Source organism: Chaetodon trifascialis, chromosome 20 (genome assembly GCF_039877785.1).
Source record: "Chaetodon trifascialis isolate fChaTrf1 chromosome 20, fChaTrf1.hap1, whole genome shotgun sequence".
Classification (NCBI taxonomy): Eukaryota; Metazoa; Chordata; class Actinopteri; order Chaetodontiformes; family Chaetodontidae; genus Chaetodon; species Chaetodon trifascialis.
The window spans coordinates 17566354-17593168 of NC_092075.1; the positions used below are offsets into that span (position 1 = coordinate 17566354).

The 26815-nt window shown below is 41.4% G+C and overlaps 3 protein-coding genes across 4 annotated transcripts in view; 2 read left to right on the forward strand and 1 right to left on the reverse strand.

Annotated features, from left to right (window-relative positions):
* Window positions 1-15735, forward strand: part of arrdc1b (arrestin domain containing 1b) — a 33054-nt gene extending 17319 nt beyond the window's left edge. The window contains exons 3-8 of the mRNA XM_070989399.1: window positions 4729-4779; window positions 8955-9109; window positions 9511-9693; window positions 10203-10379; window positions 11336-11798; window positions 13068-15735. Coding sequence (XP_070845500.1) covers window positions 4729-4779; window positions 8955-9109; window positions 9511-9693; window positions 10203-10379; window positions 11336-11798; window positions 13068-13132 — 1094 coding nt within the window. The 3' untranslated portion in view covers window positions 13133-15735. The remainder of the gene's footprint in view (window positions 1-4728; window positions 4780-8954; window positions 9110-9510; window positions 9694-10202; window positions 10380-11335; window positions 11799-13067) is intronic.
* Window positions 15736-16464: 729 nt separating this feature from the next.
* slc31a2 (solute carrier family 31 member 2) lies at window positions 16465-22188 on the forward strand. 2 transcript variants are annotated; one of them, XM_070989390.1, is made up of 4 exons: window positions 16465-16845; window positions 18948-19014; window positions 19867-20095; window positions 20857-22188. In XM_070989390.1, the coding sequence occupies exons 1-4, from the start codon at window positions 16837-16839 to the stop codon at window positions 21020-21022; spliced, it is 471 nt and encodes a 156-aa protein (XP_070845491.1). In that variant the 5' UTR covers window positions 16465-16836; the 3' UTR covers window positions 21023-22188. The 2 variants fall into 2 exon arrangements, with proteins under 2 accessions (XP_070845491.1, XP_070845492.1); XM_070989391.1 differs by lacking the exons at window positions 16465-16845; window positions 18948-19014 and adding an exon at window positions 19612-19742.
* A 482-nt stretch (window positions 22189-22670) lies between these two features.
* Window positions 22671-26815, reverse strand: part of niban2a (niban apoptosis regulator 2a) — a 30231-nt gene continuing 26086 nt past the window's right edge. Inside the window, exons 11-14 of the mRNA XM_070989389.1 lie at window positions 26648-26761; window positions 25952-26059; window positions 25201-25312; window positions 22671-25081 (exon numbers count right to left, since the gene is read on the reverse strand). Coding sequence (XP_070845490.1) covers window positions 24177-25081; window positions 25201-25312; window positions 25952-26059; window positions 26648-26761 — 1239 coding nt within the window. The 3' untranslated portion in view covers window positions 22671-24176. The remainder of the gene's footprint in view (window positions 25082-25200; window positions 25313-25951; window positions 26060-26647; window positions 26762-26815) is intronic.

Genomic DNA, 26815 nt, shown 5'->3' on the forward strand with positions numbered 1-26815 from the left:
GCCTCTGTCAGTTAGAGTAGCACTCCCATGCAGGGATGTTCCAGTCTGCCTCTCTGCATGCTGCCTCCCTGAGGTGAGACATGGTCCTCAGTGTCCAGCAGTGTCTGATGAGAAGCCTGGACGTACTCCACAGAGGACAGGTCTAGATTTTTTCCCTCAGTCTCAGGGTACCATCCTGCTGTGTTGCACTGAGGCCCCGCTCACCCGCTGAAAATAGAGCTTATAGGATCTTTTTTTTGTGAGCGTGATCTTCCATCTTTTGTATGTGTTGTCGATAAAGCCCACAGCCAGGAGGTGAAATGTGCCGAGCATGCATGAAATCTGTTGAAAATGCAAATTCCACTGTGGAACTTAATGTCAGTCATGAGAGCATGTAATTCATGCTGGTTAAAACACCCAGAAAGAGTTCAATGATTAACCCTCAGGACTGTGTTCTTCAACATGTAGTGTACACCGGACTGTTATACTGCATACTATACAGCAGAATGTTGAAGTGTTACTTCAGTACATTTCAGCTGAGAATATTGTTCTTTTTACTCCAAAACATTTATGACAGGTATATTTTCTAGGTAACTTTCATGAGTACATGTCTTGTGTAACGATTTAGAAAGGAAAAACATATACATGATCTGCAGGGTGCCAAATGGTCAGTATGAGTGTGGTAAACCTACCACCAGGAGGTGTTGGGCAATATGACGGTATATGCTGTGTGATGGTAGAAATGTATCCACTGGTAGAGATTTGGCAACACTGTTTCCATCGCAGGAACTCTCCCTTAAGCTGTATTTATACAGTGTCAGTCACAGTGCATGTACTGCTACCCTGCTTATTTCTTAATTTCTTAAATGAATGTACAGAACCATTACTCTATCATGATATATGCTGTTGCCATGCTATGAAATTACACATGCTGTGATAAAAGTTTTTGGCCATATCTCCCACCCCTACCGACAAGTCAGGGTACGCCTTTGCTGAATGATGAGTAATACTGCAAAAGAAACCAGTTGGGTGGGTATCAAACCTCAACTGTTGACTACTTGCACACACCTTCTGACATACAAAAACTTTGCAGTAGTCAATATGACAAGTAAAAAATAAAATGAAAAAATACCACCATACTAACATATTTGCAAATTCATATATCTTTGACGCAAGAGTAAAACTCATTCAGCATCTCACGCAGCGTGTGGTAAAATGCCAGAGAAACCACACTCCAAACAGAGGAGGACATAAATAATTCATGACACACCCTCCCTTTGTGCTCCCCCTTATCTCTGCCATTTCCCCCCATCCCATTCTCTTCCGAAAATGGGCTGCTATGGCCCCAAGGGCCGAGCGACACGGAGAGCGAGACAGGAAGGGTGACAGAGGACCACCACACACACACACACACGCACACACGCACGCGCACACACGCACGCGCGCACACACACACTCTTTCACAAAAAAAGCGACGCTCACTTTGGGTGACTGATAATGTGGTATGCCATAGATGCTTGACGGTTAGAGGAGTGAAGACACGTGATGTCAGCGTCCACTCTTCATCCTGTCACTGTTCTCAGTTAATGACCTTCAGGGAAAAAGGATCTCCTTCTAACTGCAGTGGGACAGCAGTTTGATTGTGGTCTCACTGGAGACTTGTTTGAGAAACAGGCAGCCTAATATCTAGACTGTGCTTGAGACAGAATTACTATAGCATTTGCTTTGTTTTCGTATTTCACATTATGATTGATGGTACTTTGCACGTCTGTGCACAGACAGTATTTGTTTGTCATTGTGTTTGAAAAGGAATTTAATCATCAGAACTGCAGTTTCTGCAAGTGAAGTCATGACAGTATTGTTGTCTGTCAGTTCTAAATGAGGACAGACTTAAAACTCAGACTGAGCAGCATTATTAGGTACAATGCAGTCACTCATTCAGAGTCATTATTTCTGGGTTTATTACTCATACTGTAAGATAAATTATCTTAGTTATCTACCATAACATTGTGAATTTCAACTCTTTGTTATTGTTTTTAAGTTAAAAGATGATTAATTTGTTCACATTCAAAGGTCCCGTGGTGCTTTTCAACTGGCACCATGGAGATCATTTCTGTGAAAAGTTGGCATTTTGTGCTCATGATGGCACCAGATTAAATGTCATCTGATCATCAGAGTCATTACAGGTCATCCTCCTGGGACTATGAACAGCAAGTTATTTATTAATTCAGTTTAAACTATTTTTGGACTTTTTTGACTTGCAGATTCCTGATATTACTGATGTTTTTGCTTTGTCCCTCCAGTGCAATGCAGTCTTCATTTTAGTCATTAGTGCAGCAGGTAAATGGATTAGAATTCTCTATGATTGACCTTCGTCATCATTTTCCTTCATTGTGCTTTTAAAAAGTTTTTCTGTCTGTACCTGTGTTAGCTAGGCTCTCTGGAGTTGATTATACAAAGTGGCAGTAGCGCCTGCACAGTGCTGGTTCAGAACATGACTGTTTCCTCTAGCAGTAAACATGATGCAAATGAACACACACAGCTCAGGAAACCGAGACCAACGGAAAAAGTTGTGCCTCTCCCTAATGAGGTGAGACATGATGCTGTCTAGTAGAATTTAATTAGGCTGTCAGCTCATCTAGAGGGTTGGCTCAAGGTGCTCTCAGTGTGTCAGGGATGGAAGAGCCCATATTGGTGCTCTTGTTCTCAATTTAATTGAGCTTGTGAAGTAAACAAGTATGAAAAATGTTCATTACAGTATGTAATTAATACAGCAAGGGCCAAATTTGAATGAGTGGATCATTACTGATTTCAGAGCTACAGAGTGTGTAATGAATAAAATGAGCCCAGTGGAAACATTGGAATCAGGCTTCCTGATAAGCTTAGAAAACACAAGAAAACACTTGCAAAGAGTTTTTGCAGAAGTTTTAAAAATGCTCTCTGGGTGGAGTACTGGAGCCAGCTGGTGCCATATATGAACACTGCAAGCAGCATAATAACCAACTGAGATAAAAGAGCTTCTGTTTCAAGGATAAAAGTTCTTATTCAGACAAAATATTCTTAAGGTCTGCTTCACTTTACCCTGTGTTGTCTGATAACATCAGAAATACAAAGTTTGCAGATCAACATTGTTGCACCTCAGCTTTTCTTTTTTTCCTTCTTGATCGAATCATAATGCGTAAAAATACATTTTAATTCACATTTATGTCTGTAGTGTGCGTGAGTTTCTGGATACCTTTGTTTATGCCAACATAATTATAGCATAAGGCTGGTGATATTCTATTTTTATTATTGTTCACAAATCTTATAAAAAGACCAAAACCAGCAATCCTTTTAAGTATGGTCTGTCCTGATTTGAGAGGAGGGAAAAATACCGCACACTCTGGCTATGCATTTCTCTGTTATTCAGATGGCATTTCAGCCTTCAGGACTGTCAACATCAACAGTCATAGTGGGACATCAGAGCTCAATTTACTGTGTTAATGTGTGCTACAAACTATAGTGCCAAGCTATTTTAGGAAGTTATGTATTCTTGCTTAAAAAATGAGTCATATATGTGTGACCAGTTTCTAAAGAATTGCATCTTCAGTAGGAAAATCCCTTTTCCCCGACTGAAAATGTAGCAGCCTTTAATCTACAAGGACGGACCGGGTACAATGCTGTTGACCTGTAGATGTTGTAACAGGAGAAAAATGCACTCAGTCTTGGGTCGATCACTGCTGGCCTCACTGTGCTTGTAAATCATTGATTAACTTTGCTGAGAAATGCTCCAACTTTGCCAGCTACACAACCAACAGTTCATCACTTCCTGTGATGCTGGCTGATTGGTTTCAGTTGCTAGTTTCGTTCGCTACAGAAGACATCTCTGACCAGATGTCTTTGAACAGCAAGAGCTGGTTTGTCTCAGACACTCCATCCTACTGGGAAAGTGGGTGAGCCCCACAGGCCCAGGCCCACAGGCCATCGTTTACAATGGGATACCAAGCTCCCAAACTCTGAGAATTGTCATTCTAAGTGTACCTGTAAAAAAGTCATTAGCAGTTTTCTGCCTCTGAGCCAGCGACAGCTGTGACTGGAGGCATTATGTTTTTGGGTTGTCTGTCGCCTGAATGCCTTGAGGGAATTTCTTCAAATGTGGCACAAACTGATGTGATTTTGGTGGTCAGAAGGGGAGATTGTGAGCATATTTCCCATTTGGTCAGATACTGAATTAGTGACACTAATCTTAGGCGTCCACCTTGAAACAGTGCCGATTGTGTAGATCTTCTCTGCTGCCAGGTTGAAGATGTGTGTGCAGCATCCACCTTTTAACAGTTTGTTGCTTTTGTGCAGCAACATCCATATTTGAAGCACTGGGCACAGACTCCTTGGTTCTGCTGATACTGGGCTTCAGGTGATTGTCGGTGCGCCATGTGATGAAGCTCTCTATCAGTCCTCTGTGCTCCCTGTAAAATAGTCTCTAAGTGAAGACAAAATGATTCTCACTGGAGATTATTCACTGGAAGCATACATGTAAAAATAGTGATCACTTTCATTTCACCAAAAAATATGCTTTTTTTAATACTTTTTTAAATAATTTTTTTAATACACATTTTTTATAATTCCTTCAAAGTCTTCACAACATATATGAATCTGGACAGACGTGGATATAAATGCAGCTAGACTGGTTTGTGGAAGCATAAACCACCAGGCAGTAATTGTTATTTGTTTTCTATTACTGCGTAATTGATAAACCTTCCTCTTTTACAGGAACTCTGTCAACAGGCGAACACAATTTCCCTTTCCAGTTTCTCATTCCTGGTGAGTATGTGATTAACCACAATGACTCGCTTAACCTCATTCCTTCATGTTGGGTCCACAGCCTCAGTTCCCATAATAGTTGACCCTGCTTTATCATTGGGCCAGATGACGTCAGTGAAAGGAGCATGCAGGTGTGATAACGACTGATAACGCTGGACTTTTTCTTCCATGTGTACTTACAAGGTGTTCAGCCCTAAGTCCTTTGTCTGCAACACAAAGCAGACACATGGAGATCTGTGATACCAGCGGTCTGTGAAGGACCATTACGCAGTTAATGTTTAGAAGATTCGAGAGGAACATGCCAATTATGTTGCCTTAACTTGATAATGCGCCTTTATTCCACACCTCACTTGTTCACAAACACATTCGAAATCTGGCTAAGTTGACGTAGACTTAGTTGACAAAAACCCACAATGACACAGCCGTGCAAATAACACAAAGATTGGTTTAACATGCTTGCCACCTGTGAGGGCACACAGTGTCTGTCTGGTATCTTACACTCTCCGAGGCGTGGGCTGAAGCACAGTGGGGGTGCGGGTTATTTTTAGTTCCCTCTCCTGTTGTGCAGTCACTGTTTAATTGGTCTTCATGCCCCCATGCTTCGCCCTCCCCTCATTTCAGGCCCTCAGACTTGAGAGCTAACAGCACAGGACATGTTAACTGCAGTGATAAGTGGCTCATTGGAGAATCTAGTGCCTCCTAATGTCCCCTGCTGGTACAGCAAACAGACTGACATGCTCTTAAATATCTCAAAAAAAAAAAAAAAGAGTTGTACCACATCAGGTCTTTAGGAAGAGTGAACAAATCCTGACTTTTTACACAGGATTTGTTGAGGAGGAGATGATGATGACAAGGTTTTTGTAGAGATGAAAACATGTTAGCATCAAAGCACATAGAGAGTACGTACAATGATAGACGTTACACGTGAACACTGATTAACTTAAACATTTCATACGCAAAGACAGAGAGAGAGGCCAAAACGTTTGTTTAGATGTGTGTTGGAGCGTTTGCACTGACAGTAATGCTTCAAAGTTGCTTTTAAGGCAAGTAAAAAGTGAAGAATTCACATAAACCCATGATAAATACTGAAAAAGTAGTTCTAGTGCTTTCCTGTAATGCAGCTATGGCAGTTACGGTCCAGCTATCAGATTGTCAGCTCCTGTTTCAGCTCCTAACACTGTGCCAGAGTGTCCTTGAGCAAGTCACTGAACCACAGTTTGCTCCTGCCGTGCAGGTCAGCAACTGCATGGCAGCTCAGCCATCATGAGTGTATGAAAGTGTGTGCTCTGATGAGTGAGAGGGGTTGTGAAGCACTGTACACTGTGCGTAGGATAACGGTGCAGTGTGAATGCAGTCAGTAAATTCTACCTTTATGGAAACTGTTTTAGTCTTAATTCAACTTTATGGCCATTTTGTTGAATTGTATCATGTTGGTGTCTCTGATATTATGCCTGCTCTCAAATATAGATCACACTTATGTTTTAACACCTCTCTGAAACTGTTTCAGAACAAACTGATTATAACCTTCATTATAGTCAGATTTATGGCTCAACTCTTGTATTAGACCGTATTCATTTTAGGAAAGTGTACTAAATAAACTGGTATCTGAGAGTGCATTTGTGCATATCTAAATTATAAATGCCTTGATTAAGAATAAGAAAAAATATTAGCAACTAGCGTGAGTTGATAGTATGTTACATACCTTGTATTTTTTATACATTTCATATCTTGCTGCCACTTTTCATTTATGGTAAATCTGTTATTTTGATAACTTTTTTGCTTTCTTAATTTGTGGGAAAGCTATAAAATAAGCAAAAATGATGAAAGTTGACGAGAAAGAGAGATCAGTGAAACGTTTTGGATGTTTTTTCTTCAGCTAATTAAAGGAATGGATAAGGGCGTAGCAGGATGTGGTTTGTGCCTCATACAAAACAGAGTTAGAGACCAAGGCATGTCCTGCAAATAGAAAGAATGGAAAGACGAGGTGAAGTTATAATTAGAGTAAGTTCTCTTTCAAATCAAACATCTGAAGGTATGAATGGAAAGAATTGCAGCTGCATTTCTAACATTTTTTAACTCCAGTGTAGCTTAACCATATGTGATATGCTTCACTACACTTAAAGCAATAGTAACAAATATCACTGGGACACAACAGAGCACAGTGACCATACACAGTCCAGCCATATGTGAGGTGACATAGACCTTTTTTAACAAAGCGGTACAGGACGTGACTAACAGAATTTCCTCTGACAGGCCTGGCTCGTTTATCTGGAGTCGAGGCATCAGGTGTTGTTCTGGCCTGATCATTTCTCACTGCAGGAACAAAGAAATTCAAAGAGAAGAGGAGGGCGTGGGCTAAGATGAAGTCAGTGCAAGGAGGGAGGGATAAATAGGGTAAAATGAATGTGGATGGCCTCCTTCCAAAGAGACATGATAAACGAGTTGAGGAAGAGAAGAGAGAACAAAGTAGATGAAAACAAGTGATAGACTTTAACAGCCTGCTGTGAGCTTTTACCAAGTGTAGATGAGCAGCTGCATAACATCCTTGTTTTCAAAGAAATAAACAGAATAACCAGTGAGTAGATGATTATCTGATTCCATAGCAGAAGACAAGGGATACTGTCAAATCCCCAAATATCCTCTGATGAAATTAAACTGTCATACATTTCAAAACACCAGTACTGAGCAGGGAGGAGGGTGTGGGATGTGGAGGTGTTTCTGGCTGCAGTACAAACTACTTCTGAGAAATGTGGCCTGCTCTTCCTGACAAGCCAGACATATTGAAACCACATAAAGGGTTACTTCCAAACAGGACCAATTTACTTCCTTGTTTAGCAAAGAAAAAGCCTTTCCTGACATCATGACCTGTTTTTTATGTTACTTGCGTACTTGAGCACAGTTTGAAAAAAGGTTACTTGCAGTCTTGGTTGTGAAGTAAGCATTGATGTGGTGATTGACAAATCAAAAGATGTGAAGCAGACAATGTTTACCATGTTCACTGTCATGCTAGCATTTGCTAATCAGTACTAAACATAAGGTACAGCTAGCTTTGGAGGTATTTTGTCATAAACCAAAGTATTGCACAAACTGAAATTTGGGCCTGATTATGGTGCTAATTCAAAAGTCATCAGATCACCATCGAGATTACAACTGATCCCGAGGGGAATGTTAATGTTCATACCAAATGTCGTGGTTGTACATCCCGGACTTATTGAGACATTTCACAAAGAAATGAAAGGAAGTCAGGGGACCACCAAAGTCATTAGGATTTGTCTTCTGTGGACCATGAACGACCTTCAAGTACAGCAGCAGCAGCTCAGAGAGTCAGAGGAAGGTCTTTGCCTGAGCTCAAAGGAACAAGTCAGTCTGGAGAATCCTCTTCCTCTTTCAGCAGCCAGCAGCAGCTCAATGAGCTGTGTCTCCAGGGAAAGTCATCCTATTGCTGTAGTCTGCCCCTGTCGGTCCATCTTCAGCTCTGTTTTTGCTACCAAGCTGTCTGCAGCGAAACAACAAGCCACCTCTCAAGGCTAATTCTTATTGACAGCAGCAGCAGACTTGTCCCTGGAGTAGCCGCCTGCCTCGGTGACATTAACATCTGAATGAGTGTCGGGGGGGAAACGGACACAGTAGAAGAGGGTGAGAGAGTGGCTCAGCTCTTATTTTGACAACACGTTAATCACCATTTTGAACATCCTGTTTTGGAATTATTTTGCAAATTGTCCGTCATAATGTCAAGACGTCCTTTGCGACTTTCCCAAATAATTATTTTTTAGCTCGCTCTCTTTAAATTTCCGTCCCTCCAGCCTCCCTCACTGCCCTTTCCTCAAGTCACAAAAACAATCAGTGTCCTTTCAGTTCAAGATGAGATGCGCAGTAATTAGTCGGAAATTCTGCTCACTTCAGCTCTGATGGAGGTCTGCATGAATAATGACGAAGAGTTCAGCTCTGTCTTTCCCCTGCTGGTAACAATAGAAAATAAAATATTTTTAAATCCTTCCCTGATGAATCTTGCTTTTTCAGACATCGCATTATTGCAAGTTGTAAAACCCCTATTTAAAAAGTGCTACTTTTGTGACCTATTGATTAATAAAGCAAATGTTGGGATTCAGCCATCTTTCACATGTCTTTGAAGTCAAACTAATGTCTGTGCTGTCTTTTTCCCCATCTCTCTTCAGCTGCTGCTCCGACTTCCTATGAGGGACCCTTTGGGAAGATTATTTACCGTGTGAGGGCGGCCATTGACACGCCCCGCTTCTCTAAGGACTACAAAGCCCAGAGGCCCTTCTACCTACTCAACCTGCTTAACCTCAATGAGGTGCCCGACATTGAAGTAAGTGTTCAGTGCACAAATCTGCCTATTCTTTAATTACCTGTATGCTCGTTTTCTTCCTTCACACAATAATTCCTGCTGTTCTGTTCTTGCTGAGTAAACCGAGGGGTGAATAAAGTAGAGACAGAAGAGAAGAGGGAACTTTGAAATGCTGTAATGTATCTCTTCATTAGATCAACCTTTGTCTTGGTCGAGGCTTATTTGATTTCATGGCAGAGCAGGATCTAATTCATTTTCTACTTCACTCTGCTGCATTACTTACTTATCACACACTCTCTCCTGGTCTCTTGGTTCTCTGGAATTAAGCAGGAATAAATTATCAGCACACCATTAGCTAATGAGGCTTCTTAATCACTAATGATGCACAAACAACCAGCTATCCTCTGACTCTGTCTCCGCAGCATCCAAGTTACGCTGTGACCACTAAGAAGTTCAGCTACCTCCTGGTGAAGACGGGGACGCTGATGCTGAAAGCTCGCAGTGACTTGAGGGGTTACATCCCTGGTCAGGTCATCAAGTTAGCCACTGAGATCCACAACAAGTCTGGGAAGGACACGGGATGCGTACTCGCCAGTCTCATACAGGTAGATTATTGAATATAATCAGTATAATTATATTTTTTACACACCTTTCTCTCAACAGGCTCACTTGTTTTCTGAATTGGATTTTTAGGTGTTGTATTCGAAGGGAAATAGATCATTAAATAAAAGATGAAAAATGAGAACCACAGCACTTAACAAATGCCATTAACATCATCTCACCTCTCCAAGCTTCAGATGTGTGTCTTTATAGCCTTTGACCAATCCCGAATACCATTATTATGAGTGTGCTCTGCCCCCCGGAAATTTCCATTTTAGAGGTATCGACCTTTGAGAGACATATAATAAATCTCTGCTGGGACTCCGGAGCTTCGAACATAACCATTCATAGAGCTAATCCTTTCATGTGGGTGCACATAAAGTCTCTCTGTACCTCAAGATAACTGTATTAGAGATTTTTTTCTATATCAAAGGAACACATTTCCTTGCAGTAAGCCAGAGGTGGGTGAAATGGTTTGAAGTCACCATCTTTTTATGTTTGTGTTCTTTTCCAGAAAGTGACCTATAAGACCAAACGGCCTGTGTTTGACCTGCGGACCATCGCAGAGGTGGAGGGAGCCGGAGTGAAAGCGGGAAAGCACGCAGAGTGGCGAGAGCAGATCATCGTCCCTCCTCTTCCTCAGTCGGCGCTGGCCGGCTGCAGCCTCATAGACATTGACTATTTCATTCAGGTCAGAGAGTGTGCACACTAATCCTTCTAACGTTCATTGTCTCTTCAAGTGATGCAGCATATGTAAAGTAGCATTGTTTAATGTTAGGGGTCGTTACTGCTCTAGAAACGGACAAAAAAACGCATAATGGCACATGTTCTTTTCAGCTCGTCCTGGTTTGTTTTCTGACAGGACAGCTCTTGACACGCTGATGAATAATATCTTTGTTTACTGTATTCAACGCTTCCTGAGTGAATCCAGTGAATTGCTAATGACACCCACTCATTGGAAACTCACTGTAGAGTACTGTCCCTCTCTAATTTAATATTCAATTGCTTTTTCTTTCTGAAGTCATTACACATGTAAGAATATTGTCAAAATGATACCAAAATCTGTTTTTTTAAAAACCTGTGTAAAATGTGTGCAGTGTAAACAACAGCTAGAGACGGTAGCCTTTAAAGATGGAACCAAATACAGACAAATTGTGGTATGTTTTGAAGAACCAGCTTGCGTCACCTCAGTATACGTGTTGGTATAGACAGAAAACAGAACAGAAAACAGCCCTTGAAGGTATCTTAGGGTAGCTCCCCTGTGAGCAGTTCCTCTCAGGTAGTCACTGTTGGGTCTAAAAACGCTAAATATGTCTTTTCTAATTTCAAGTAAGGTCTCTGTGAGTAAACAAGGTGTTTCTAAAGCTGATAGGATTGAACTGAAATTACTTGTCTCACAGGTCCGGCTGGGCTGCTTTACTTAGTATATTCAAAAGATAATGCTTCTATTTTTTCTTATTGTCCTCAAATCCCATGAAAACACCAAAACCAATGATGCCTTAGTCCAGCCCACTGGCTCCTACTGAACAAAAACCTTTAAAATAATTTGTGAAAAGCCTGATACAGGCTAATACTGATTCAAACAAAATGTCATTTAAAATCTGACAGAGGCCCTCGCTCCTTTTCTAAGCCATGTTTGCGTTACAGGTGTCACTAAAATCTCCAGATGCAGTCGTCACTCTGCCTATCTACATTGGGAACATTGCTGTGAACTTGTCTCCGTCAAGGCCCATGCCCCCCAGTCCAATCCACTGTGGCGCAACCATGGTGCCCTGTGCGGCTGGCGTGACACCCAGCGCCCCACCGGCAGAGGAGGAGCCCGAGGAGGGGCTGTGTGCAGGGGCCGTGGCCAGTGAGGAGATTTCCACCAAGAGTCACTCTCAGCAGGATCCATCAGGTCAGCCGGTCACCATGTCCCCCAGCGCCTTCAGCTACGCACCCGGCGCAGCCCTTCCTCCCAGCCACCGACGGCCTGATGCATCTGCTCCACTGTTCTGTGTGTCCACCGGGGCCACCATACCTTTCTTCACCGAGGGAAACGTGACTCCTGTCCCCACTTCCTGTTCTCTCATCCTCCCTCCAGAGTATAGCAGCTGGGACTACCCTCATGGTGAGTTCTCGGTCCTTATCACACACCTCTTTGAGTATCGTCCTTATTATGTCTCAAAATCAAACCAAGTAATGAGTTGTCTGACGTTCAGTGTGCAAAATCAGATGAACCCTGACTAATGCTGAGTCAGGAGTCCACGCTTGTGACGGTGTTATGACCTAAACAAGACAAACACAGGTAATCTCATAATCATCTGGCTCAAGTCACATATTAAACAATAAAAACAATCTATTATTTTTATTATAAGGTTGTTTTGTTCATTCCATCAGTTTTGTTGTTAAATGCTAAATAGGCATTTTCACTGAAGACGCTGACAACATTCTGACATGTTGCAGTAGGAAAAGTGCAGCTCCAAATGATCGAATCAGTGGTGGCTGAATTCCATTTAGGGTTCTTGTATTGTGCATGCTGGCTTACTGTCACACTGTCATGATGTACATGGACGCTTTAACAGAACAGAGCCATTGTTAATGTTATTAGTAGCACCTGTTTTTAAGAAGAAAACCCCAGTAACATGTTGCCAAATCTCAGATTTCAAAACACTGTAAGTAATTTATTTATATAGCACATTTCATACGGCAGGCGTAGACTCAATGTGCTTTACATGATACAGGAAGACAAAGGACACGATAAAACACTCAGTATCGACACAGTAAAAAGACAGATGGGATTAGAATAAGGATGATAGGAGACAAACAATATTTGATAGGAGATGAAAAAGATACAGTTTCTCATTTTGGCAAACCAACTGTAAGTACTCTCACATGGGAACCTTAATTAAAAGCTTGTTTAAAAAAGAAAGTCTTTAGCTTGGTTTTAAAAGAAGACACTATTGGAGCTGACCGAATTTCATGAGGAAGAGAGTTCCAAAGAGTGGGACCATAATAGCTGAAGGCACCATGAGTTGCTTTGAGGTGTATTCTTGGTACTCTGAGGAGCCCTTTGTTTGATGATCTGACGGACCTCTCAGGTGTGTGATCAGTAAGCATGTCACAAATGTAGGAGGGTGTCAGGCCATTAAAACATTTAAAAACAATGAGAAGTATTTTAAAATCAATTCTATATTTTACTGGAAGCCCGTGGAGAAGTGATAGGTAAGGAGTAATATGTTCAGACCTTTTAGTGTTTGTTAGCACTCTGGCTGCTGTATTCTGAATGAGTTGAAGTTTATTTAATAGGAAGCTTGGTAAACCGGCATAAAGAGAAATACAATAGCTGTAGGCAGCTTCACCTGTATTACTGACTTTTTTTTGCCTTTTTGTGTTACAGAGCCCCCACCCACTTACGAGGAAAGCTGCAGTAGCGCCAACTCCAGCTTCAGCAGTAGACAGTAGAGAAGAAGACGGTGATGGAGCATCATGGCCACACCCACCCATACCTGTGTACACTTGCCTCTCGACAAATCAGGACAGAATCATGCTGGGTTAAAGAGGATGGACCGGACCTCCACCCCGAACACCCCAAAGATTGTTTCTTCGTCCTCCAATACGTCAAAAGGGATCATATCTTATATTGAATATAAGTTTTAATTTCACCTCATGTCCCACAAGGTAGTGTCAGACAGAATGGGTGACCATCACTGTGCCTAAGAGAAGTATTTTGGATCATCATACAGAATTTTTAATTATTTTTTTTTGTCAATGGATTTTTGCATCTGTGATGCCTTGAAAATGATTTTGGTCTGCTGAAGGCTCGTGTTTGACGAGATCAATTGTTGGCCTTTTTTGCAGTCTTGTTCCGATTGTGCACTTGTTATTGTGGTCCTCCGCTGTCTGTTTGTGTCTCAGTCGTCCTCATCAGCAGCAGGGCGGAGCTGTCTTCATGCTGGATGTTGAAGGGAGAGCTCATTGCTAGAGGCTCTGGTTTGTCTGTGAAGCTACTTAAAACCCCAGTGTGTAGGACCTTTCTGTCATTATATCATTTTTAAATTCTGATGCTTGAAATCTTGAAATCTGAGACAGTCCCAGTGAAAATTGGTGGTCTATGTGTGTATGTGTAATGCAACATGCATTCCTGTCTGTTATAATGTCTTTTTCTTACTATACCACTCCAGGTTGCCGGGCAGAGTCCTACACGAAGGGGCTTTAAAGAGTGAAACAAACTAATCCAGTGACACAAAGTCAGTGTAGTTTTAAATCTGGTTTTCATTGACATTAATTGACCAATTGGAATATTTATATTTTTATGTTTAAAAATGTTTTGTTTCTTGAGGAGATCAGTAAGAAAATTCAGTTCAACAAAAAGAGAATATATAAGACTATATATCTGAGATGAAGGTTATGTATCATCTCTGTACCACCACCTTGTGTTCTATAGCTGAGGGGGTTTTCTTTGGCACCAGCTTTGTATTCAGAGGACGGTGTATCTGCAGATTAGGCTCATTTTTCCTGCGGCTGGATATGAGGACTGCACCACTGATGCGGTCTTTTTCTGCCCTCTAGTGGTCATCAGTGGTACAAGCTTATCTCAACTTACCCTGGAAGTGGAGCTTAACATAATCAACCACGCAAACTGAAATACTTCACAGAGTCCCTGCTCATGCAATTCACTGACTGGGGGTCTGCTGTATATATTAACATCTTGTTTATTTTGTTTTTTCTGCTGTTTGTTGCCTTAACGTTCTTTTAGTGTTACATTAGAGAGATGAGAATCCTCTGAAATGTTCATTTGGTACAGATGATAAATGCACATGTGCACAGCACTTTTTATAGTTTGAGTGCTTGGGTTTCTGAGTGCAGATCTACTGTACGTGAGTGTGTGTGTGTGTAAAACAGAGCTAATTTGGACAAGATGCAAAGTTCACCTGAGCTCTGTTTTCACTCAAACTTCATTTGTCTTAAATTGTCTGTTAGAGACATTTCTCTTTGTCTGTGTACAAGGGCGGGGTGATAATTCAATATTTTAACTTCTTCCAATTCATCTTAATTCATCTGAGCAAGTTGGAATTAAAAACTATCAAAATGAGTGACTGCAGCTTTTCTTTGGCACATTTGAACAGACTGATTTCATGTAAAACAGTGGAACATGATTTATTCCTGTGAACATCAGTTCATAATGATTTCAACCATGTCCCCAGCCTGAATGTGTACTTTTCTGTGAGAAACTAATGCAACTGAAAATCTTAAGCACAACTGCTGTATCAAACGTTTGCGTGACTCTTGACGTGTTCGTCTTATTTTAGTCACATTGTAGTACAAACTCAAAGTCTGCTGTGTGAATTCAGAAAACTGTGCCGGTTGGCTCCTCACTGTAGATCATGCTGCCATGTCCACACTTTGTATTTTTCTTTTCTAGCTTTTATTTTTCAGTTCTGAAACTTCCACAAACTGCTCTTACTGTTAGAAATCTGAACTACGGTATTCTGGCTCTGTGTTATTCTGAATGCATGCCTTAGACAAAGTGGACTCCCGCCATCCCTTCCAGGAGCTTGTGATGGACTTTCTCCTTCTCTGTCAGGGAGGACGTCAGGAAGTGCTCGTGCAGCTCTTCCTGTCCTGTCTCCTGTGGACTGTGCTAAGTGCACTTGATGTATACAGATGTAGCTTTTAAAAACAGCAAGGACACTGGACCTGTTGAACTTTGTTTTTAATATTGTTTTATAAAATATGTGCAATTTCCTCTCATCTCCAAGAATGCTGCAGTAGCAGCAGCTCCCTGAAGTCATTTCACGCTGCCTTTATCGATCCTAATTCTGTTGAATTCTTCTCCACCAGAAGGTACTATAGCTTTACAAAGCCCCTCTTGTTCTGTGTTACTTTTCATTCTTCCTTCCTCACATACTGATGAGTGGTGTCTGGTTTTGTATTTTTCTACTCATAAACTGTTTACAGGTGCAGTATGCAGATACTAATAGTAGCACCTCAATCAGTCAATGTAATATTTCAGCTTACAGTGCAAGTTGAACTGTACAGTTTAACAATAAAATTATATGACAAGGTTTTGTTGTTGATGTGAACAGAGTGAGTGTTGTGGTTCTCAAATAGTTTTTTTTATTTATTTATTTTGTTCATAGTTTATTTTAGATTAAATAATGCATTGACACAACTGATCCATAGCTAGATCTACATGTAAATGTTTTTTTAATTTCTGAAAAATATGTGTACAGATGTGAGAATCCTCAAAAGGAAAAACTGGTGACTGAAGTTCTCAACTGTCATACTCATATGAAAAGTATGGCTGCTCCTATGGAAAGACAGCCAGTAAAAGCTGTTCCAATGGTGACGAAAATCAAGGCAAAGCAAAGCACATCATCCATTTTTACAGAAACTGCAGAGATTGTATTCTGTGTAAAATAGACAGGTTCAAAGAACATTTAAGGAAGTATGTTAAAGGAGGGACATAAAATGCCACAATGCACAGTTAAACAATAACTGTATATTGAAGTCTCCAAAAATGTAAATACTGTGTCGAATAAGGATTAATATTTACCACAGTAAAAACATGATAGCAAACAACAAAGCTCTCACAAAATAACAAACACCTTCCCTCCAGTAAAAGCTGAACTCAGCCGTCAGCTGTGAATCCGCCTCTCTGCTGTTCACAGCGAAAGTAGCCGAAAGGCTACGAACGCCTTCGGCAACCTCCGTCTGTCACGTGATCAAAATATTTGTTGCTAAAAATGGTGGATGCTGCGCATGCGTCACGTCTGTTATACATATCGCTGCACTCTTCGGCTAACGCTAGCTAGCGTAGCTCTTGCTTAGAAATGCACATATTTGTCGGTTGTACCTACCATGTTCGATGTCGACGATAACATCTCGCTTTTCCGGACGACTAGAATTGCACTTTTACCACTATTTGCATTATTTAGCCGCAGTGTGTCTTTGTGTCCAGTTGCTGAAAGACTCCACTAACCGTCAGCCCTCTGTCTTTGCTGTGAGGTCACGGGGCTGCCTCTGAGCGAGGAGCTGGGTCTGAGGCAGCACTGTGGCATAGCTGACAAATGGCTCCTACTTGACTGCACTCGAACAACAAAGTGGGGAATGGACAATCATTTACCACTGAAACTGTGTGTTAGCCTGCGCTCAGCACGTTCACCATGATGTCCGTAAGTTGTGTTTCTAGTTTTTCACATTATCGTGAACTTAATATGTGTTACTTGAATAATTTCTTCTGCATTTGAAATATTTCTGTAGTGCGGCGTTAAGTCAGTCAGTATGTGCAATTAGTGGTGTGGACTTCGGGGAGCAGACCCTGATAAACCCAGAGAACATCATGAATCCATCTCATGATGGGGGGGGGGGGGGGGGGGGGGGGGGTTGATGATACCTGCCCCAGAGTGAACACTGTGAAACCTTTTGGCAAGTTTTTAAAGAATTTATCTAACTGGGGAGCTGGCAGTATGGCTGAAATCACTGAAGTGTGACTCTCACTACATGAAACTAAACTCTTCAATAATTTGTTAGTTCTTAGTTAAGTTTGCTGTATCGTCATTCTGTAAAGTGAAAACAGGGGGTAATCATATCATATCTGATATCACTGAAAGTTAATATTTGATAATATCCTGTTCCTGTCCAGGCCTACATATAACCCATTTAAATCATGTGCGTCACAGTATTACATGACACTTTCCAAAGTGAACCATTGCCCTTTTGTGTTTCAGCAGCCAGTCATAAATGTCTTTAGAGTAAAATTTTGCTGTTGGATGACAAACTGTATAATCACTTATGTTGTGGTTAGGTTTTCCAGACTTTATTTTTTAGGCTGTCACACCAGAAAAAGAGCATTTCATCTCAGCTGGCTCTGCTAAAGTTGATTCACACATGCTGCAGACATGACACCCAAAAGCTGGCAGTTTGGTGAAACGTCTGCACGAATGTAAAGTGCATGTGGGCTGAAGCAGGCGAAAGCATGGAGACAGTCCTCAGCAGGTCCTCTGAGAGTGTTTGTGGTAGAAACATCGCTCTGCTCGTTTGCTGCCTCATTCACCTGGCGAGCAAATATCTGGTTTTCTGCAGCGGTTTGAAAGATAAGCTCACAATGATCACCCTGCCCAGCCTCGAGTTAGCATGTTGACTCAACTTTGCTATATTTGTCTTTCTCTGTGATGTTATCAAGCTACCTGATACTCCTATTTGCACTTTTACAGTACTTTTACACTATTTGCTTTGACCTTTCACCATATTCCGCTGTTCACAAGTCTCTGTTTCAGCGAGAGACGTGTCTGTGGCTTTGACACAAAGGGAACTGGATTTTAGTGGAACAGAGGAAACTGAACCCACTCCTCTGCAGAAACACCTTTTCCCGTTTTCCCCCGACAGACTTTTCTTTCTGTAAAAGATAACTGGGATCCAATCGGCTCTTATTTTTCTAGGTTTGGTCATCGTCTCTAACGGTGACATTGTACTCACCATGTTAATTGCTGAGATTTGGGAAGATGGTGACATCACTTGAAAGAGGTCTGGCAGGGCAAGAGACAGAAGCAGTGAGTCGACCCAACAGGCCTTAAACAAACACAAACAAGACATTTGGAGGAGGAAATGAAGCTGAACTTCAAAATTACAACTTAGACCAACTTCTGGTGCAATGACTGATGATCATTAACGTTCCCGTCATGGACCAGAACTCAAGCATTTTTTTATTAGTCTGTAAAGTGTCGTAAAACTTAGAGAAATGCACCTCATTTGTTCTCACAGCCTGAGGTGACATCTTGAAATTTGTCCAATTACACCATTTAGACCTTCACCAGTGTGTAGCTGATGAGAGACACTCATGCCAGGACAGGTGGGGAATAAGCGAGGATGAAGGGGGAGAGCTTGGCAGGCACTGCGTGGCAGCCTGAGTAACATACACACAAACAGTACATTCCTCTGTCAGGCACACATCTACAGCAGCAGGCCAGAACAGAGTGTGCTTTTGTGGGACAATACAACCTGTAGTGGTGGGGCAAGATGAGCTGAATAGATATTTGTCTGGAATGGTGTAAAATTGGATTTTCTTATTTAAGGAATCCAAAAAATATGATGAACAGAGGAGGTTTTGAATGTGGTGTGGAAGAAAATAGATAATTCTGCATGCATGGAGTGTTAACCTCAGACAATGCAGCTGAAGAAACAGAAACAGGAGCAGAACATTATTCAGAAAAAGTCCCACTTTCACAAGCAGTCTGTGCCATTTCGGAGTTTTAATATTGTTCTCGTTTTTCTTTAGATGACTTTTGGGGTGTCAAGCAGCGTGACGCTGCTGTTTAACTTCTGGGATGTGCACGGGCCTGCAGGTGAGCCTCAAAGTGTCAGATAGCGTCTCCACCTCAGAGGAGTCGATCATGTCTGTGAAATCACTCCCATCTGTCATAAACACCACAGAACCAGTTCTTCTGCTTAAAACGTACCGCACTTTTGTGCCAACGGACATTTGTGTTTTTTGCAATTGCTCAGAAGTTTATACAACATCACGTCAAACTTCAGCTTAGTTTAATATAGGCCTGTGGAAAGTTTGAAGGCTTTTCCCATGAGGAGGGTGGAGCAGCGGCCGTCAGCTTGAGTTACAGAGGATTCAAACACTGGCCTGGTAAAAAACAGAACAATGCCAGAAGATTCCGAAAAACCTGCAACATAATCCTTCATTTTGAGCTGCACCTCAGTTTGACGACTATAGAAAACTTTATTTTTTACTTGACTACATGTCAAGCTTCTGGTCGTTGTAATGCTCGCTTCATGTCCTTACAGTGTCCTCTGCACTTTAACTTTGCATCAATGAAAGTCTAATTAAGCAGATTATTATTGATTATTATTATGAATTACCAGGCTGCCCGTCAGAGCTCTCCATCTCTGTGTTTAGGCTGTCCAGTTCTTGGTATTCAGGCAGCATTGGTTCATACACTCTCTAAGAAAAAGGGGTTTTGGTCATGAATTGATAATAATGATAAATATTATTTACACTTGAAAAGCATAGAGCACAAAAGGCTTCCCTGCTATGCCTGTGTGTGTGTGTGTGTGTGTGTGTGTGTGTGTGTGTGTGTGTGTGTGTGTGTGTGTGTGTGTGTGTGTGTGTGTGTGTGTGTGTGTGTGTGTGTGTGTGTGTGTGTGTGTGTGTGTGTGTGTGTGTGTGTGTGTGTGTGTGTCTTCAGGGATGGTGCTGTCAGTGTTTGTGGTCCTGCTGCTGACGGTCCTCTACGAGGTGCTCAAAGTGTTGCGGGTGTGGTTGGGGAGCCGGTCTAAGCTGGCCCAGCCTCAGTGTACGTACGCCATCCCTCCGTCCTCCCGCAGCGACAGCAGCTCCGTGCTGGAGAGCAGCCCCTCTGAATCCTCGCTGACTCCCATTCAGTCACAGCCTCCTGCTGTAAGCACCAGAAACAGGTCAGGGTCCTTGTGAAATACAGCTAGGTCCAAGTCTAATTTATTTTTTAACATGTATTTTTATATATTTATGACTGTAAAATGTAAATAATGGGACACTAGAGGCTGGAAAGGTATGGAGGGCCAGTAAAAGACAAAACAATGTTGAATTTTACATCATAACTTTAACTTTTTACGTCAGAATTTTAACTCAGTAAGTCAATTACTGTGAGCTTTTTTAAAATCATGGCTCACTTTTCCTCTTTATTTTTTATGTTACTGGCAGCAATAAGCTTCCACAGAAAACCACCTGAAATTCTATAAATGAAAGCACTTCTAATCTTAGTGCTTTCTTGACCCAGCTAAGTCAAACATGCAGAGTTCAGCATCAGTTGTCAGTGCTGCAGGTTAATCATTTGCAGTCTCTGCAGTCATTGCTGTAATTCATATCATTCCACTGCTTTTTGTCGTAGCTGTGTGCGGTTTTATGTGTGTTTTTGTGTGCATCTGTGCACCCCCGTTCACACCGAGCGTGTGTTCGTCACACACTGGATGTATGCAAGGCTGAACATTGACCTCCCTTTCCCTCAAGTGCCACCTGCTCTGTCACAGTGATTGAACCCAAAAACAATATGCAACCCGAGTATTTGACTAGTAAAATTCTTCATTACGACAACCTGAATTCACCCCATTTCACCGAATAAACCTTTTGAGGAAATGATCCTCTCACAGTGATGTATTGTACCCAGTGTAACTCGAGCCTTCCTCTCCTTCCTGTTCAGATGGTTGCTGCACGTTATCCAGACACTCCTCCACATACTGCAGGTCACTCTGGGCTACATGCTGATGCTGTGTGTCATGTCCTACAACACCTGGATCTTCCTCGGGGTCATTGTGGGCTCTGTCCTTGGTTATTTCATCTCGTTTCCTCTCCTGGGTCAGGCCTGATGGTATGGACAGTTCAGACAGAGGGATCACATTCTCTGGATACTAAAAAAGAAACTACTTGATTGACTAATTCCTGTCATCATTTTCTCTCTCGCTTTGGTCTCTGGCCTCCGGACTCAGTTGTTAACTTTAAAACGCTTTAAGTGGACATACAAATTTCTAACATTTGTCTTTGACTGCTAGGACGATGTGCATAATTTTATAATTAAGGTTTTGTAACCTTTTGTGTTAAAGGGACATGATGTTCTGTTTCTGGAGGGAGTGCCGCTTCCTTAAACTCCTCTTTTGTCCTAAAAATACAATCAATTCAAACAGGAGAAATGCATTTGAAACATCTGCAGCAGAAGCTCAACTGCTTCTGTAATTTTTTTTTTTTTTAGCAACATTGACTGACTGGCACAGCCACCACACAGCCCTTACTGAACAATTCAAGGTGTTCTGACACTACGGATGAAAAAAATGAGACTTAATCCTAGAGAAAAGGAGAGCTCTGACAACGCTGATAAGACAGCGCTACTATAACTTTAAAGTGAAACTCACCCTGAAGACTTCTGTGTTCTTGACGGCTTAAAGAGCAACATTTTGTGAGTGGAGCGAACGACATATTTAGTGTTACAGGCAGATTTTCTGTCATTTTTTGCAGTGTTTTGGAGTGAAACCTAAAAACAGACTCACACTTGGAACTGAGATTTACAGATTCAGGAACTGAATCATGTGATCAGAGCTTGTAGTCATCTCTCTTGTGTCATCTGAGGTCACACATGTATGTGTATGTGTGTATGTGTGTGTGTGTGTGTGTGTGGGGGGGGGGGGGTCGCTGAAAGATGATCATGAGAGCTGTGTGGCAGCCACTGACAAACCACTAAGCAACAGAGAAAAAACAGTTTGAGTGCCTTGGAACTGACCTTTTGATGTTTTCTACTGAAATATGTATTTATCTATTACATTTCTGTCAGTGATTCTGACAGTAGAAACATTCAAATATGTTTGATAGCTTGAGGTGGTATACTGATGCAAGTGATGGTTTTCTGTCACCATAAAAATCTCCAATTACTTGGTTGACAAAGATAAAGAATAAAGTTGATAAAACAGTTTTATTCATTCTTATTTTTTGATGTATTTCAAGAAGACAAAAGCACTAAACAACAAAAGTTGAGCTGCTTACACCAAACAGGTTTTATAATAAATAAACAGGTGATGGTGACAGTCAGTGGTCCTCCATTGGACGTACTGGGGTCTTAGGTATGAATATAAAATGTGCTTGGATACAGTGACAGTGGATGATTTCACAACAGGATGCTGACTTATGAAACTTTGAGAGGATGACAAGAATTGCAACTGTCTTCTCAGTATCTGACATTAGATTGTAGTTTGCTCTGCTGACTGCAGATGGTACACAAACACTTTATGTTACAGGTGTCAACGTTTCAGATAATGCCCCAGAAAGAAGCCGATATGTAACTGCAGAGGATCGTCCTTTGGTACTAATTCTAATAAAGTGTAGATGTAAAATGATATGTTTGCACTTAATTTTGTCAGTTTGACAACCACAGAGCATGGAATTCAACATAAATGTAAAGTCAATGGAATTTTCCCATTCTCCCATATCAAATTCAACATTTCCCTGTATTATAATAAAATCTAACAATATTTACACTTTATTAAACCTGGAATAACAGAACACCTGTGTCATCAGTGTGTTGTCGTGATTTCCAGTGGCTGCAGTCTCCCTAAAATGAACAAGTTTCTCCCACAAGGTGAGACTCAATGATACTGTCTATTCTTTTTTACATAAAGATAAAACTTGTAAAAGACATTTCATCCAAATGACATACATTTAAGATGATAGGAAAATTTTAATTAGAGAAGATGTTTTTTTTCCCCCACTGTCATGTTTGAGTCAATGTACTTAAAATTAAATGGGGAAAAAACTGAAAAACACCAACAGAAGCCGACATTAAGTAAATCCCTCGTAGCCACAAAGATAGCTTCCGCTGATTACAAGTTCATCAAAATCCTACAAGATAAAGATCTTGGTCACCGGTGCCCAAAGGCAAAGTAAAGAGAAACAATGAATGTTGGTTGTTTTGTTGCACACTTGTCAAAAAAGTTTAAAACATCTTGTCTGTCTAATCACAGTGGAGGTGTGACTCATTCCTGACAGGTTGTACTAAAATATCTAGTGTTGAAACATAAAGGCCGTTTGCGAATACAGGAAAAGCTTTCAAAGTAAACAAACTTAGTATTTAAAAAAGTATGTTTTACAAAAATAGATACTGGTATTTAAAAAGAAAATAGTAGTTTAAATACTTAAAGGTCCAGTGTGTCGGATTCATGGGGATCTATTGGCAGAAAGCAATTTCCCTGCATGGATCAATAAAGTTTTCTGAATCTGAACCATATCCATATTTATGTTTTCATTAGTGTATAATCACCTGAAACTAAAAATCACTGTGTTTTTGTTACCTTAAAATGAGCTCTAGATGCCACTAAATCACACACATTGGTCCTTTAAACAGATCCCCCTACAACATCTAAAGGTTGATTGTAGCACCCCCTGCTGCCCAGGTAGAGCTGTGACAATGAAAGAGAACCCTTCACCCACAGTGCAGTCAAGGCCTCATCTGTAGGTATAATCCGTGAACTAAATGCAACATATATTGAGAAAATATAGGCCTTATTTCCTGCTGTGTTGACAGACATTACTGATATAAACAAATATTCAATTTAACCAGAAAGCATTAATAATTTAGATGTAGTTTTTGTTTATTTATTGTCCCTTATTCTGTGTATTTAAAGAAGTGGATTATCACTTTAAAATCCCTGATCCTTGTGACGGATCTGCAGCCTATTAGCATACAGGAGCCTGACTTACATAAAGCAGATATGTTAAATTCAATATGAAATACAAAATATGAAGAAAACTTGCATTAAGATTCATTAAGGTAAAAAGAAAAGGAACCAATCACCAAAGAAATGTAAAAAAAAAAAAGTCTAGGGGAGCATGGGAGAGTTGGTTTGTGCAATATCAACAACAATAAAGAAAAGGCGGCGCTATACAATCCTCTTCCACTCTACTTCTCTCCCATCACATGTCATCAACACTCTGCTGTTTCCCTCCGAGGTTCACAGATATGTTCAGACGATTGTCTTCCTACGCTAAAACCACGTCCACTTCTACCGGGTCGATAATTTTGTCCTCTCCGTTCAGACTGTTTGTGATTGGCTGAGGCTCACTTTCGTCCAGCGCCTCACTGGTCGGTGACTGGAAGCCACTGTCCCCATGTGAGTCTTTGGCCAGTGGTGGCTTTGGTGACAACTCATAATCAGACTCTGGTGCAGAGACCTCAGCAGCTCGTTCGCTGTCGTCTTCCTGTACCGCTATCTCTATTTCCTCAATGGCGTGCTTGATGGCTGTTTCCTCCTGATGCTCCTTATCAGCTTCCTGCTTCTTGCTTCCCATCAGCTGCTGCAGAATTGTGTGCGGGGACGACTTGTCTCGTGGAGATTTCCTGGGGGCGTTGTCCACCATGGTGGTGACATGTGTCACGTCCTCCTCTACCCCATCCTCCATGGTGATGGTGCCCGTGATTGGCTCCGTCTTGTCGGTCATGTCAGTCTGGCTCTCCTCTGGCACAGCCGCCAACTCCACCACTGGGTTAATCAGACCTCTGATTTCATCCACGCTGTCAGGAGACTTAGGGTCTTCAGGCAGGTCTTCGTCCTCATCCTCCTCTTGGTCCCCCTCTCTGCCTTCAGACATCTCGGCAGCCTCCTCAGGAATGAGCTCCACGCCTGGGACCTCCAGGCAGGACTCATAAGGTAGAGGCACCCCATCCAGCTGGATCATGGACACCACCTGCCTGCGTCTTTTCCCAGAACCGCCTCCTTCAACACCGCCACCATCGACAGAGCCCTCCAGCTCATCGTCCCCAAATTTAGAAGCCCAGTCCACCGGAGGGGTTTCTCCAAGCAGGTGCAGGTTGGGATCGCTGTTGGTCAGAATGATGCTGTCCCTGTACAGATTGTGTCTCCTCTGGACAGCTGCTTCCTTCACAGCTGGAAAAAGAAAGAAAACCAGATGCCTTTATGTACTTTCATGAAATACCAACGCTAACTGCCACTACTGTTGCCTAGGGAAATTTAATTTCTAAATCTTGTGTTTCTCATGCCCTCACCCATCATTATGTCCTTGGAGACAGACTGCAGTACAACCTCCTCAAACATGTTTTCCACCAGCAGGAAAGGGGAGAAGTCCTCAAAGATTAGCTCTTTAAAGCGAGGCAGCTCCTGGGGATGAAGGGTCAGAGATGAGGCTCATGAAGCTTCCAGCAGTCAAAGCATTGCCTACATATCAGTTAGCAACTTATTGATATGATATGATGTTTCTGATGCCATCAGTTAGCGTGCATCACTGGTGATCCATGCATGTGTTTTCAGGAGAGGTTAAATCAAAGTCAGAGGGGTCATACATGAATGGTTTAGATGTTAACTAGTAAGACACCACAGTTCATTGATTTTTCATTTTACAACATAGGGTTGCACAATGAAATGCAAGTTGATGCCCCTACACAATATATATACACATATATAAATATTTAATTAGAATAAAATACAACAACATATAGTTATTTATATAAATGTACCAAACTTTTACTTGATTCAGATACAGCACATAACAATACTAATGACAATTATTATTATGTGCTGAATGTCACTTTCCTCAAATTCAAGGAAGGCAACTGCCAAGTGTTTCATATTTTCTGTGCAATTGGACTGATTTGCATTTTTCAGCCGACTGGGGAAATTGGAGAGTATTATGTCATTGTACAGCAAATACTGTAATAACATATGGTAAACTGTAATGCATGCAGTTGGGTATAAAATGATAAAGGAAAGGTGATATGAGTTGTGTTGGGTGCTACTCACAGGTGAGCAGGATGGCGAGAGCTGCTGCAGCATGTATGGGATGATGATCTGCAGCAGAGCCTCTCTGAAGAACTTCTTCCGCACCGTGCTGCTGTCATAATCATATTTCTGACAGGGAAGGACAGAAACACATGTAGAGCTCATTGACTCACAATAGCTTCTCTACTCACTGCACAAATCATATTTACCTCAGCAATTTACATCTTCCAACATTTTATTCTGCGTCTGCTGAAACCTCAGTTTCCTCCTGGACATGAATACAATATGCAGTACTGTATATCCAGATACTGCCTGACTGAATGAATTTCACATAGACTTATATTATTAGACTTTGAGCAGGTCAGGCCCAGCAGCAATGTCTCATTCCTCATAGCAAGACTGGAATATCTACATTTTAAAGTAATTTTTAATACTGCAAGAGCCACAAATTAATTAATTAGTAACGTTCACTGTATTAAGGTTGAAATTATTCTAATAAAACCATTTGCATGGCTAGATATGACTAAGAGACTGAGGGACCTGATCCTAAAAGTCTGTTTCCTAGTATTAGTCTTTATTCTGTAATGTGCCGTAGCTAAAATAGTGAAAACTTCTGATGAGGTTGCTGTCATCACTTGACCTTTCCTTCCATCCATCTCCCCATCTGTTTGTCTACTACAGAACAGTACGTCTCTTTGTTTATGTTTCTTATTTTACCTTGAGAACCCTGTCCTGGCATCGCTGGATGGTCTTGCACATGTCGTCTTCTCCCTGGGCCTCTAAAGACTGATTTAGCAGCTGCTCGAATGTGTACACCGAATTATCCATTTGCTGTCAGAGTAACAAGAAAAGTTACAGAGTAGCACAACAATGGTTGCGACAGTA

Excerpts from the sequence above, each read along its gene's own strand:
- slc31a2 (XM_070989390.1), top strand. Across the intron at positions 19,015-19,866 it reads GGATGTGCACGGGCCTGCAG|GGATGGTGCTGTCAGTGTTT; the intron begins GTGAGCCTCAAA and ends GTGTGTCTTCAG. Across the intron at positions 20,096-20,856 it reads GCTGTAAGCACCAGAAACAG|ATGGTTGCTGCACGTTATCC; the intron begins GTCAGGGTCCTT and ends CTTCCTGTTCAG.